General features: G+C 31.0%; 3 protein-coding genes across 5 annotated transcripts in view; all 3 read right to left on the reverse strand.

Moving 5' to 3' along the window:
• The window catches only part of LOC124499598 (homeobox protein Meis1), a 30,360-nt gene extending 23,298 nt beyond the window's left edge, over nucleotides 1-7,062 (reverse strand). For both annotated transcript variants that reach the window (XM_047063538.2, XM_075728405.1), the window contains exons 1-6: nucleotides 6,111-7,062; nucleotides 5,798-6,030; nucleotides 5,587-5,728; nucleotides 5,469-5,519; nucleotides 5,346-5,396; nucleotides 3,707-3,994 (exon numbers count right to left, since the gene is read on the reverse strand). In XM_047063538.2, coding sequence (XP_046919494.1) covers nucleotides 3,707-3,994; nucleotides 5,346-5,396; nucleotides 5,469-5,519; nucleotides 5,587-5,728; nucleotides 5,798-6,030; nucleotides 6,111-6,125 — 780 coding nt within the window. In that variant the 5' untranslated portion in view covers nucleotides 6,126-7,062. The remainder of the gene's footprint in view (nucleotides 1-3,706; nucleotides 3,995-5,345; nucleotides 5,397-5,468; nucleotides 5,520-5,586; nucleotides 5,729-5,797; nucleotides 6,031-6,110) is intronic.
• An 844-nt stretch (nucleotides 7,063-7,906) lies between these two features.
• On the reverse strand, nucleotides 7,907-8,558 carry LOC124499631 (mitochondrial intermembrane space import and assembly protein 40). Its single transcript, XM_047063571.2, has one exon. It carries the CDS (start codon nucleotides 8,447-8,449, stop codon nucleotides 8,018-8,020), a length of 432 nt encoding a protein of 143 aa, XP_046919527.1. The 5' UTR covers nucleotides 8,450-8,558; the 3' UTR covers nucleotides 7,907-8,017.
• Nucleotides 8,559-8,568: 10 nt separating this feature from the next.
• KrT95D (phosphofurin acidic cluster sorting protein KrT95D) lies at nucleotides 8,569-13,712 on the reverse strand. Of its 2 annotated transcripts, none has more exons than XR_012832060.1 (8): nucleotides 12,812-13,712; nucleotides 12,254-12,744; nucleotides 11,464-12,158; nucleotides 11,057-11,401; nucleotides 10,200-10,995; nucleotides 9,577-10,144; nucleotides 9,401-9,520; nucleotides 8,569-9,334 (listed from the first exon to the last, which is right to left on the reverse strand). XR_012832060.1 is itself a non-coding variant. In XM_075728400.1 (8 exons), the coding sequence occupies exons 2-8, from the start codon at nucleotides 12,723-12,725 to the stop codon at nucleotides 9,063-9,065; spliced, it is 3,264 nt and encodes a 1,087-aa protein (XP_075584515.1). In that variant the 5' UTR covers nucleotides 12,726-12,744; nucleotides 12,812-13,712; the 3' UTR covers nucleotides 8,569-9,062. The 2 variants fall into 2 exon arrangements, 1 of the variants encoding a protein (XP_075584515.1); XM_075728400.1 differs by having other exon boundaries at nucleotides 9,581-10,144.
• Between the last annotated feature and the right edge of the window lie 12 nt (nucleotides 13,713-13,724).

Consider the following 13,724-nt stretch of genomic DNA (forward strand, 5'->3'; position numbering starts at 1 on the left):
CATCATTATTATTAATCGACTTAAATTGTCTATATATTTAATAGATCTTTAATTGCTTTATATGAATGGCCAAAAAAAAACCGGACACACAGAGATTTAATTTGTTGTTTTCCGTTACCGGAAATATTTTTCACAATATTGATCGGATTTAATTATGGAAAATTTTTAACCGAAAACACCAATTGTGTTAATCATCAGAGAAAAGAAACCAAGTATGTGTGTGGCCAGTGGAACCAACATCGATAAATCAATTAACAATTTTTTTTTCTCGTTGGCAAATATAATTTCTGAATGAATTACAACACAGACAAACATTCAAATAGACTACTGTTCTGTTTGGTTACAATTTACAATCGGTTGGCAATAATAATAATGATGATGATGATGATAAGGCAAACAACCACCAACAATGAGATTTGGTCGAAAAAAAAAAATTTCTGGCACTATCGTTCACTTCAAGTTTTATGATGGGCCAATAAAAAAAAAAATTTCAAACACAAACAAACAAACAAACAAACAATCATCAAGTAGCCATAATGATGATAATTGTAAATTGTAATAGAACAAAATAGATACTTAGGCCCACTAATAATCGATAACAACAAGAACCAAAGTGATACATTCATTCATTCATTCAAAAAAAATTTTTATAGTTTTATGGACGATTAATGATTTCGAGAATCGAGAATTTTTTTGATCCAAGATCCCCCAAAAAAAATTTGCTCAGCTGTCTCTGTGTGCGTGTGGATTTTTTTTTTTGCTGTTGTTCATTTTCACAGGTGTTTGCACACCATATTCTTCAAATTCAATTCATTCCAAACATATTCGCCTTCTCACCAAGGTAATTTTCAATTTTCAGGTATGTTTTTCTTTTTCCATTATTACCACCACCATCACCACTTGACAATAAGTTGGCTAAATTTTTTTTTCAACAACAACAACAACAACAAATTTTCGTTGTTTTGTTCTCGAAGACAAAAAAAATGTTCGAGATACAATAACAACAACAACAACAACAACAGAACAGAACTTGAGTGAAATTTTTTCATTTTCTTAACAAGAAAAAAAAACCTCTGAACGATTCACAACAAGACAGGCACTGAGAATCGTTCTCTATATACCTGACGAGGGTTACATTCGAAAAAAAACCACGCAGGTAACTTGTTTTTTTTTTCTTTTTTTTCATGATTGAAATTATGAAAAACCAAGCATACAAGTATAAGCAAACAACCGAGAACAAACGAGAAATGAAAAAGGAACAAAAAAGAAAAATTTCTGTTTGAAAATTGTCGATTCAATCAACATAGGTATGTATGTGTGTCTTCCATCATCATCATCATCATCATCAACAACAACAACAACAAACAACAACGAAACAAAATGAAAAAAAAAATCTTGAACTAAAACTAAGAGAAAAAACTGGCCATCATCATCATCATCATCATCAACATCATCATAAGTTATATATGAAGAGGATGAAAAAGATAAAAAAAAAGAAGATGATGGCCATCATTTTCATCTTTCGAGTTCATCATCATCATCATGTCCATCTTTGCGCGATGGGTTCAGTGTGTTTTTGGTTGATTCCACTGAATTATTTTTTTTTTCGTTTAAAAAAAGTGTATATGATGATGAAGCCAGTGACTGCGGGGCATTCTTTTCCTTTTTCATCATCATCATCATCATCATTCAAGCTTCATTCATTCATTCTTCCTTAACACACACACACACAAACAAACAGACAATTTATTCAATCTTCTCTAATCTTCAAACAGCATGTGCAAATGAAATATTTTTTTGAATTAAAATGGTGGAAACAAAAACGAAAAACAAAAAGAAAAAAAAATCATTTTCTTAACGAGAATGAAATATGAAATCTAGCCAGGTTTCATTCTCAAACGTACACATACATTAATCATCGTGTATCGAAGATAAACTTGTTGTGTGTTGATCATCGTCATTTTGATTCAAAGACGAAAAAGAAAAACACTTTGTTCATCATCATCATCATCATCATCATGGATGATCATACTACTGACTGATTGATTTTGTATATACTAGAATGTATAAATGAATAAATCTTTTTGTTGATTTTAGAGCAATCACTACTACAAACAAGTGAAATAGAAAATGAAATTCTCCAAATTTGAATTTTGTTTATGGTGCTGTTGGTCAGCCATCATTATTTTCAAAAACAAACACACACACACACACTTTTTGATAGTTAAGAGAGTTTTGGAGAAATGTTTTTTTTTCTATAAACAATTTTTCGGTTCAAATTCTAAGAATCAAGACTCTGTTAGTGTTTAATTTTCAAAAAAACAAAAACCCCATAAACATAAACAAAATCATCCATCTCTCTCAAAAGATTTCCTGTAGAATGAAAATTCATTCACATCCAGATTAAATTCACAACAAAAACAAGACTAAAAAACATCCACCCACACACACACATAGATGTTTGTAACCACAACAACAGGATTTAGAATCGCCGATTTATTGAAATTAAACTGATGTGCAATAAAACCAAATGGATTGTGTTTTTTTTTTACAACGGATAACCGACAAACAAAACAAATGGCGGTATAAGTGTTTATGGATTTTTTTTTTCGTTTTGCAAATTGGCAAACGAAATAAATAAATAAATAAATTTTGGCTATGCGCTACCTGCTATGTTTGCCAACAACAACAACAACAACAACAAAAAATGTGACTATCAACTACTACTGTTTTTACCACCACAAAAATCATCATTGCACGGATATTATTTTGAATATAAATCAAGTAGTAGCCATATTAAAGAGGTTTTTTTTTGCCATTCGATTAATTTGCAAAATAAAAACAAAAACAAGGTGTGTTAATTGAAAAAGAATTTTTTTTCAATGCATGAAAAATTATCGATTTTTTTTCCTAGTGGATTCCGAATCGAATAAATCAGAAAATCGAACACTTGACTTTTTCTTCGTTCGATTCAAGTTTTGGATAGAAATTCTTTTTTAATCTGAGAGAAATTGTTATTACATCTCAGCATCCCGAACAAACAAACTATTTTTTTTTCTACATTTTCCATGATGATAAGATTTTGACTTTGACGACCTTTTTTTCATCATCTATGAACAGGGAGGGGGGCCACTACTAAAGGTAAAAAGTCGATAGATTTTTCGGTTTATCGGTATTTTGATGTATTTAGACAAAACAACATTTCTTGTTGGTTTGTTTAAGTGTGTGTGTGTATGTGTGTGTTAACCTGCTAAAAATGTTTGCCTATCATTTTGGCCTATCGAAAGCTTTTTACTTATGTGTTTGAGATTCAAACATAATCATCATCATCAATAAATAGAGAGAGAAATGAAATGAAATGATGATGGTGATGGTGATGATGATAAAATGCTGTTAGATTTATTTACGACATTTTAATGCATTGGTATTCACACACTCGCACACACACACACACACTAAAATAATGGCAAACATACAACAACAAATAATACACAGAGCTCGTCATATACAAATCAAACAAAAAACCGAAATAACAACAAAAAAATGTCAACAACGATATGGATCATCGGATTTTTCTTTTTTGCCTGTTGTTCGGCGGCTTAAAATTATGATTGAAATGGTAGTAGGTGTTGTATGTATTTTGTTTTGTTTGATCACAATGTCGATGGATAAGAATAATAATAAAAAAAATTTCCAATTTACTTACCGAATAACAAACTTGATGATCAGGTGTTGATGCACTATCAGAATGATGACCATGATCAGAACTACCACCACCATTACCACGTAAACCACCAATTCCACCATTAGATGATGAACCACCACCACCACCAAGACCAATACCAGGTGGTCCACCACTACCATTACTTGAACTATTATTATTATCACCAAGATCGGGTTTTGTATCCCTTTCATCGATGACCAAATCAATGGGCATTTTCCCTTTTAAACAGCTGATGTAACGTTGACAAAAATTGTCACATAATTCATGTACCTAAATTGTCAAAAATGAAAATGAAAATGATTCATAATTAATAAAGAAAAAAAATGTAAAATTTTCAATTATCATCAATTATAAACGATCCGAAAACAGTCATTTAAACAAAAAATTGGCCCGATCATATCATCATCATCATCGAGCATAATATTAATATTATCTCCCTCTATCATCATCATCATCAATTTTTTCATCGGCGATGAAATGAAAAACTATACTTAATAAGTTTCGAACAAAAAAAAATGATGATGATAACCAACAAGACAAGACATCACATTTTCCGACATGTCAACAACATCGAATGGCCTATTCAAAATAAAAAAAAATCCCTGTTTCTCTATCTCATTCATATCGTTCATCATTTCGTATTTTTTTTCTCGGTTGATCTTATTTCGATTTTTTTTGAAAAGCTTGTTTTCATCACCATGTTGTTATTTCATGAACAAATAACATACCTGAATATCAGGCTAGGTAATAATAGAAAGAAAAACAGAAAAAAAGATTCAAATCACACACACACACATGGATAGACACAAGTTATCATCATCATATCAAATTGACATTCACGAATCTTATGAATTTTTTTTCCATATGATGAGAATGATATGAACCATTCTATTTGACCTCTATTTGGATGAAAATTCTTGACAAGCAAAAGAAAAATCTAAATTGTCTTGTTCATCAAATAAAACCTTAAATTATAAAGCAAGAATCACAGAGATGAAAAAAAAGAATTCAAAATGAATGGTTGAACAAAATCGACCACCACAATATCATTATTTTTGTTACAAACTTTTTTTTTGAAAAAATTGCTGGTCGTTTGAGCATCATAATAATAATCATTATCATAATAATCATCGGATGATGATGAGATGATGGACCTGACAAGTCAAATCTAGTGAACCACAACCAACCAAAGGAATTACGCCAGGCTTGTTGTTTTCGGGATCGTTAATCGGTGGTGGTATTGGTGGTAACGTTTTACACAAACGATTTGACAATGGAATCAAAAAAAAAAAAAAAAAAAATAAGCCTTATATAGTGGCGTTGTTGTTGTTGTTTTTTTCCACAGAACAACAACAAACCTAGTGATTACCCTATCTATCTAATAGGATGATAGACAATTTGATTGACAATGTAAAATGCTTCAATGAACCCAGAGAGCACCTTAACCTGCTATTTATGTGCAAAGTTCAAAGGTAACAATTGATTTGACATTGAATAAAATTGGAATTCAATCAATTTCGATCAATTATAAAAAGTTTTTTAAGAAAAAAAAACATCAATCAGGGTCTAATCAATTGTTGTTTGGCAATTAAAAGAACAGAAAAAGAAATTTTACACATACCTTTTCAAGTTCAAGAAGATGGAACCTTAACACTTGAATTGCTTGAACCATCTACATTATAATGATATGAATTCCATTTTAGAATGATAAAATTTGACAGTTATAAGACAGGACACAACTTACCAAACTATCTAATTCAGGATTCGGTACATAGTATGGTTTTTCTTGACGAATCTTGTTTGAAATCAAAAAAAATGAATGAATGAAATTATTATTGATCTGGAAACAAATGACTGTTTACCTGTTTAGCAAATACAGCAATATCTTCATTAAATGATTCTGATGAGCAAACATCACCACCGGTAACACCAGGTTCTCTTGGTGTACAGGTGGCCAATTCACATTTTTCAAATATTAATGCCAATAATGGAAATAATGGATGTCTGTGAAAAATGAATGCAAATTTGTCAATTCAATGCATTTGGATGGAATAAATGGATGAAAAAACATACCCATAGATTGCATCCTTGTCTCTTTTGTCTGCCATTTGTCCCAACATTGGACCATTGTTTGACATAACATGGTGATTATTATTATGATAAGAATTATGCATCGATGATGGTGGTGGTGGTGGTTGTGGCTGTGGTGTACCATGATTCGATAGATGAGCTGCTACATGTCCTGATCCTAAACCGGACATTGTTGCATATGGATTCTCCATCGATCCATAAAGCCCGTCATCATACTGTTGTTGGTCAAATGAAATAAACATATGAAAAAATGACACCAAAATTCGTTATTCGTTGTTTGTTGTCGATGTCTTACCCTATGGGCCATCATTGATGATTTTTTCTTGTTGAATACAAAATCAAACGATGAAAATTATTAGATGAAAACAACAATCAACACAACACAACACAATATTCACTATAGTGATGAAGAAGAATTTTAAAAAAAAAACAAAACACAGATTCACAGAAAATAAACTTGAACACATAAAACACAAATGATACACGTACTTTTTTGATTTGATTCAAAATTTGGAATGAAACCAAACAAAACAAAACAAAAAAAAAAAAAAAAAACACAAACACTGATTGATTGATGAAACAAAATGATCGTTTGATTGAGATCAACGGTAGTGAATCATTGATGATTTACTTTTTTTTTGAAAAATTTTCAAATTAAACCAAACACTACAAGTGTGATAATTTTCAATGGCAAGAAATTAAATGGTTGATAATTTTTTTTTCTCCAACAACAACGACTACGACAATGACGACGAAACACAATATCAATGATGATCAATGATGATGATGATGATGTACGTGAAAAATAAATTCCAATCAACCAACCAAACAGAAAAATGCGTTAATCTCAATCATTAAAAAAAAATTGCTAGCGTGAAAAACAAGATGAAACCATTTAGTGGTTGTTGTTGTTGTCGTTGTTTGGTGGAATGAAACTAAATCAGTCAGTCGCATATTACCAACATCATTTCTTATTACCATTTGTGAATGAAGATAATAATAAATGAATGATGATGATGATGATGATGATGAGGATTTTGCTTTGAAAAGAATAATATACGCATGTTCAATTTAGAAAAAAAGTAGCATTTTCAATGAATGGATGGCCTGCTGTTGTTGTTGTTGTATCGTTAGTTTGTGGTCTTCAATGGTTTTTTGCCATAACAATAATGATGATGGTGATCATCACGACGACGACGACAACGACGATTGGAAAGACCGCCTTGTTTTCAACATTTGTCCATCCCATTCAATGAGGAGTATCATTTTACCATTTGATCAATTGGATGTTCACGCCTGATGGGCCGTACAATGTATAAAACGAGAAGGATAAAAAAACCAACGCCAAAAACAACAATATTCATTCATTCACCACATATATAAAACTTGACAATCTTTTTTCGCCTTTTTCAAAAACACAAACGGACTTGAATGATTGTGAGGATTCATGCGTCAAAAAACAACAAGCAGCAGCCATCGTTAATATATACACATACATTCCGTATATATAAATTGGTGGTGGCAATGTTTTTAAACGACGAGAATGATTCGAATTGAATTGAATTGAATTGAATGATGACGCCAATGAATGGTGTGTTTATCATCATCATCAATATGCAAATGGCAAAAAGAAAAAAAAAATAAAAATAAGCAATCGTCGTCGTCGCCATCCTTGCGAAATGAATTTTTCTTTCTTTCGAATGTTTGTTGAGTTTGTTGAATTTCAATGATGATGATGGTCATTCGGGCCTCTTGGAACATACAGGTATCCATCATTCATTCATTGATTTGTGTATGGCGCCATAAACCAAATGGTCAAATGTTTGTTATTTATGGCAATGAAAAATTACATTTTTCCACATTTGGGTGCGACAATGATGATCAAAAGCATAAAAAAACAATGTCGTCGTTGGCGTTTTTCCTTATAAGTGTGATCCAACCCATTAATTAATCATTCATTGATCGATGACAGATACTTTTTTCTCGGGATCCATGATCAAATACCTGATGCTCAAACAAATTGCAAAAAAAAACAGGAGATATCAAACACACACACACATCACAGACAAAAAAACAAAAACAATTTGGCGCTCAAACAGTATCGCCATCTATTGATGACGAGCAAGAATAAATTTTTATTGATTTGGAAATTTTTATTTCTACAAAACAAGATGATCATTTCATTTAGGATTCAACACATTTCTAAACATTTGATTTTAATTGTTCCATTTGATCAATGTCGAGTTGTTGTTGTTCACTAGATTGAATAAAATCAGCAGGTTCAGCATTCATAGCGGCATTTTCATTAGCATAAAGATTTGGATATCTGGTCATACAATTATTCATTTCGATAAATTTATCCACACATTCGGAACCTTTAACTTCGTTGGTGGAATAATGAAAACAACTGAATGCTTGTCGAAATTCATAACCACAAGGTCCGGAAGCCATTCCACCTAAACATGGGCAATTGAAATTTAATTCACCATTCGGCATGATAAGACCACGACTTTGATCGCTTTCAGGCAATTCTGGTAGCTTCAATGACTCTGTGGATGGTCGATTATTTTCATAATCTTGTTTGGTGATGAAAACAATCTGATCCTTCGGTGATGCTTGCTCACACGATGACATTTTTGCTTATTTATTTAGAGCTAACAATTCTAATCAATCAATCCGAAAACAAAAAAAAAACATGCATGAATCTTCCACTACATACACCTAACAATAACCACAAATGACAAAATAGTAAATTCAAAATTCGAATGAAAATTTTATTTTTTCAAGAAATAAAAAATGATGATGATTGGTGAGCTTTTAGTGGTGCCAAATGATCATCAATCAATGATATAAATACGAATAGTAAGCTATGAGAAAGAATGGATTGATTTGAAATCACATACAATTTCAATTAGAATGATAAAGAAGTAGGATTAGGGTAAAATGGACTAGTTTGGATATATTTAAAAAAAAAGATGAGAAATTCAAACAAAAATGTAAATATATCAGAGAGAAAGAGGTAAAATGTTTGTTTGTTTTCGAGATACACACACACACAAATAATGTAAAAATGGATAAAGAAATAATAATAAATTCGACAATCAACAATGGTAAAAAATGAAGTTTAAAAAAAACAAAAATATGTGTTATGTGGTTTACCAAAACAACGAAAAAAAAAATGTTTTTTTTCAAATAAAAACGATAAAACTAATCAATTATGGAAATTTTGGCTCATTTTTCATGGTTATTAATGATGTAAAACACGATGATGATGATAATTATCATTTTGGCTATTATTGTGCTGTTGTTGTTGGTGCATCACATGATTCGATGATGATGATGATGAAGCGATATCTTTATCAATCATTGACGTCGTCGTCGTTGTTGTTGTTAATGACGATGATAATGGTGGTGGATTGTTTGAATAGATGACGATAGGAAAAAATTTTACCTGTGTTTGCCATTGTGGTGTTAGTTGGAAAAATTTTACTCCGGAATATTCAACACCATCAATTATCACTATGATGACGAGGAAAATTATGAATGAAAAAAAATTACCGTAAATCAAAATGAAATAAAACTTACATTTAATTGGTGATTGTGAGGTTTTATACGAGCAAACTAGACGACAAATTCCTTCAATTGTTTGCCTTGGACATTTATTGCCATCAACATCTTTTTCTTTTTTCTTACCTAATCTCATGACTGGAACAAAAAAAAATTCAAATAAATAAAAAAAATCTCATCAATCAATCAAATACAAACTTTTCTGTTTCTTCTCTTTGGTAATGTACGAGAAAGTTAATGATGAACAAGTTGCTTCACCAAAATTTGGTAAACGAGTTATTTGTACATGACGGAATGAATTTTTCAATGTAAATTTACAATTATCGCTTTTTTTATTCGACGATGATGACGACGACGATGATGATGAAGCCATTGCTGATGATGAGGAAATATCGACAATTCTTGGCTGCAATGATGCTGTCCAATAATCAAATTGTAAATCCATTACTTCATTCATCATCATTGATTCTTTATTCATCAATTGATTGAATACATGCTGATTATTAGCTGTTGTTGTTGTTGCAGTCATGCTGGGAGAATTTGGTGGCGTTGATATATGTTGTTGTTGCTGCTGTTGATCTTTTGAATTAAATGTCGGTGATGTAATAATAGATTTATCAATCATCATCATTGCTTGCGTTGTTGAAACTTGTGGTTGCGATTGTTGTTGTAGCATTGAATTTGATGATAAATTAATACCAACCGTTGAGAAATTGAATAATTCTTCTTCCATTGAATGGCTGCCAGCGTGATCTGCAAGACCTAAATATTTGAAAATCATTACTTGAATGAAACGAAATTCAAAAGCCATACTTACCAATTTTAACATCACAAATAAATGGAATAAAAACCTGATTGGATTCATCATCAAAATTTTTATCTTTATATGTGACCATTGCTTCAGCTATTGGTATCTGTATTACGGTTTGAGCATTATTTATAAAATTTACAATTTTCTGATAAAATTCATGTATTCCTTGCAGATTATTATTATTATCAATCGATGATTGATTATTTTCAGCAATGGTGGTGGTGGTGATGGTGGTGTTGTTAATAAAGCGACTAGAATCATAGTCTTTTGTCGTTAATGATTTTGTTGTTGTTGTGGATGGAAAAAAATATTGTGAATATGTTTGATCTATACTAGCAATGTATTTATGAAGCATATTTGATCCATAATGATGATGCGGATGATGATAACCATGATGATACAGATAATTGATTGGAATGATGAAGAAACGGAAAAAATTTTGCCATTCCTGCGATTTATTGGCCAATGATTCAACATAATAACGTAGAAACGAATTGATGTATGGATCAGAACCAATCAATATTAATTTGATTGGTGTCGAGATTTTCAGATTATTATTATTATTGCAATATTTTTGTATACGATTACAGAGGAAATTGAACGATAAACGTATATCATTCAATGTATTTGTTGTGATTATTCGATAATTTGTACGTTCAAACATTTGTATGAATGATTGTTGTTCTTGTTGATTATTATGCATACATTCCGTTAGATTGATAAATATTATCTCTTCCGGTATAGTGGCCGTCGGTTCTTCCACAAAAACCTTGTTCAATTGATCGAGAACAAATTCTTTCGACTATGTGGGATAAGTAAATAAATAAATTAATTAAAATTTCGAGGAAAAAAATTAAACATACAGTATTTGTTGCTGCTGTGTCATCTTTATGATGATGATAATTTGTCGTCGTTGATAACAATGACATTGTTGCATGTAAAGATTTTTTCTCCTTTTCCCTATGATTATGGTGATGATTTTTATTGTCTTTATCTCTGGGAAAAAGTTTTACACGTTTCGTTTCTTTATCAAAGCTCAATTTCTTCTTATTGTGTGCTGATGGTACGATTAATGTATCCACCAAATCCAAATTCATTTGTTTCTGGCTATTATCCGATGTTTCTGGTGTACCATCAGTACCCGAGGTTTCTTGACTTTCATCTAGTTTATTCGTTGAATTATTGTTATTGTGTTCAGCAATGGGAAACTATTCAATATAGATGAATGAATGTGAAAAATCATCATCATAATTATGAAATTAGAACTTACCTCATAGGATTTATCCTGTCCCACCAGTGTACAGGATGAAAAGAATGGCCTTAAACTTGGTTTAGGCGTGGAAGAGATACTAACATCATCAAATTCTTGCCCACTATCTGTCATATAATCAAGATCATCGATTTCTTCATCATCAAAAAATTCATCAATATCTTCTGGCGGTTCCTGCGTAGACGACATTAATTCTTTTTCCAATGCTTCCTGAAATTTTTCCTCCGAATCATAGGCTTCAGAATCGGGTAAACGAAATTTTTTCAATAATGATATGAATTTCTGTTTCAAATTTCTTTGCTGTACATTCGTTGGAACAATCGAACGAAATTTATCATTTGTAGTGAATAGTTTTCGTGATTTATGATCATGATTCAGTTTACGACGAAACATAACATTATTACCTTCTTCAATCGTTTCACTATCACTGCCATCTTCAGCAGAAGTGAAATCATCATCATCACTATAAACATCGGGACGATCAATAGAAACTTTTCCACGTCGTAAATTACCACTACTATTATCTTGATTATCGATTGGTTGACTTTTTAGCGATGAAATCATTATTCGTGCAATAATTTCATTTTTTCCAATATCTTTTACACGGCCAATTAGATCAAGTGTTTTTTCATTGATGGTTGAACGTTGTAATACTTCAACCATATCAATTAGGCCACAAGCTAATGTTTTGTAACCTTTTCAACAGTGGATATAGATGATAATTAATATAATAATAATATTAATGATTAATGATAATGATAATGATGATAATTAACACAGACAAACTTACCAAGTATTGCTTTATTTTTATATTTTTTTCTTCGCTGTAATATAATTTGTAGATAATTTCGATTTCTTTTTATAAAATGTGGATATTGTAATGTAAATGAAAGATCTAATTCAATATCCAACATTTGATGCTGTTGCTGTTGTTGTTGTTGATCATTCGATTGATTAGTTGTCGATGATGGTATAGTTATTTCATTTGAACGTAAAATACGTTTTGAATTTTGCATTTTAACAGCAACCATAATGGCTGTAGCATCTGTCCATAGTGATTTATTCAATGTTAAACGTGTTATATTCAGTGAACATAATCTCGGTATACAATCTGATGGGGTTTTATCAATCTCCCAAGCGCCAAACAATTTCATTTTTACTGGTTTATTATTATTTGACCACATTGTTGTTGTTGTTGCTGTTGCTGTCATTGTCGATGATGACATTTGTTTGGTATTTGTTTTGTCTGCCATTTTTTGCATCAATAGATTTTGAGTTTTTCTGGGATGAATGACAAAAAGAGAGAGAAAAAATAAATCACAACAATCGAAAAAAAACATCAACTTACTGGAAAAATAATGTTGTTGTTTTGTTCACACGACAAACGACGATTGGATCATCATTTTTTGATTAAAAACATTGATTGATAATTGGCGAAATTTGAAAATTTAATGGACAACCATCATGGAAAAATTGAAATTATTAAAAACGAAAAACAACGGATTCAAATGATAAAAAAAAATAAATTTGTGCGTTTTTTATTCATTTTCGCATCTGTATGTTTGATTGTTGTGTGTTTTCGCCATTGAAATAATGCCAAAAATTGATAATCATCATGTTCATCATTCATAATAATTGGATCCAAATGATGGAAAAATACATATTTTCATTTCATTTTTTATATTAAACGAGCGATGAATAACCCAGACACACACACACTCTAACATAAACAATTACATTGTCATAATAAATACTTGCTCTTTCTCTCTCTCTGTGGATGTGTGTGTGTAAGCAAATACCAGATTATTAAAACAAACAAATTGAATGAAAGAAAGAAATTCTCATGTAACATGACAATTTATGATGATGATGATGATGATGGCAACCGACGAACGACGAACAAAACAGAAATAGAAATTCCAGTTGTCAAAAAAAAGAGGATACAACACACAAACAAAAAATTCAATCCATCCATGGATTGTAATAATGATGATGGACGCAATGAAATATTTTGGTTCTCCCGTTCATTTTTCCATTGAAAAGAATCAATTGTTAGAGATATATCCAAATCCAGAAAAAAAAACAATTTTTATTTACCGCTACAACAAACATAAACATAAACAAAACCAGAGAAATATATAACAGTAGCAGTTCAGTGAATGTTTTGTTTGTGTGCCTCGCCCCAAAAGAAAGATAAATATCCGCATGTATTTTGCATGCACACATATGACAGTGTGAGAGAGTTGAGTTCAAGTTTTGGT

The sequence above is a fragment of the Dermatophagoides farinae genome, chromosome 2 (assembly GCF_024713945.1).
Source record: "Dermatophagoides farinae isolate YC_2012a chromosome 2, ASM2471394v1, whole genome shotgun sequence".
Taxonomy (NCBI): domain Eukaryota; kingdom Metazoa; phylum Arthropoda; class Arachnida; order Sarcoptiformes; family Pyroglyphidae; genus Dermatophagoides; species Dermatophagoides farinae.

Excerpts from the sequence above, each read along its gene's own strand:
- LOC124499631 (XM_047063571.2), bottom strand. The coding sequence starts at position 8,449 with ATGTCATCGTGTGAGCAAGCATCACCGAAGGATCAGATTGTTTTCATC.
- KrT95D (XM_075728400.1), bottom strand. The coding sequence starts at position 12,725 with ATGCAAAAAATGGCAGACAAAACAAATACCAAACAAATGTCATCATCG. Across the intron at positions 11,402-11,463 it reads GACAGGATAAATCCTATGAG|TTTCCCATTGCTGAACACAA; the intron begins GTAAGTTCTAAT and ends TATATTGAATAG. Across the intron at positions 10,996-11,056 it reads ACACAGCAGCAACAAATACT|TCGAAAGAATTTGTTCTCGA; the intron begins GTATGTTTAATT and ends TATCCCACATAG.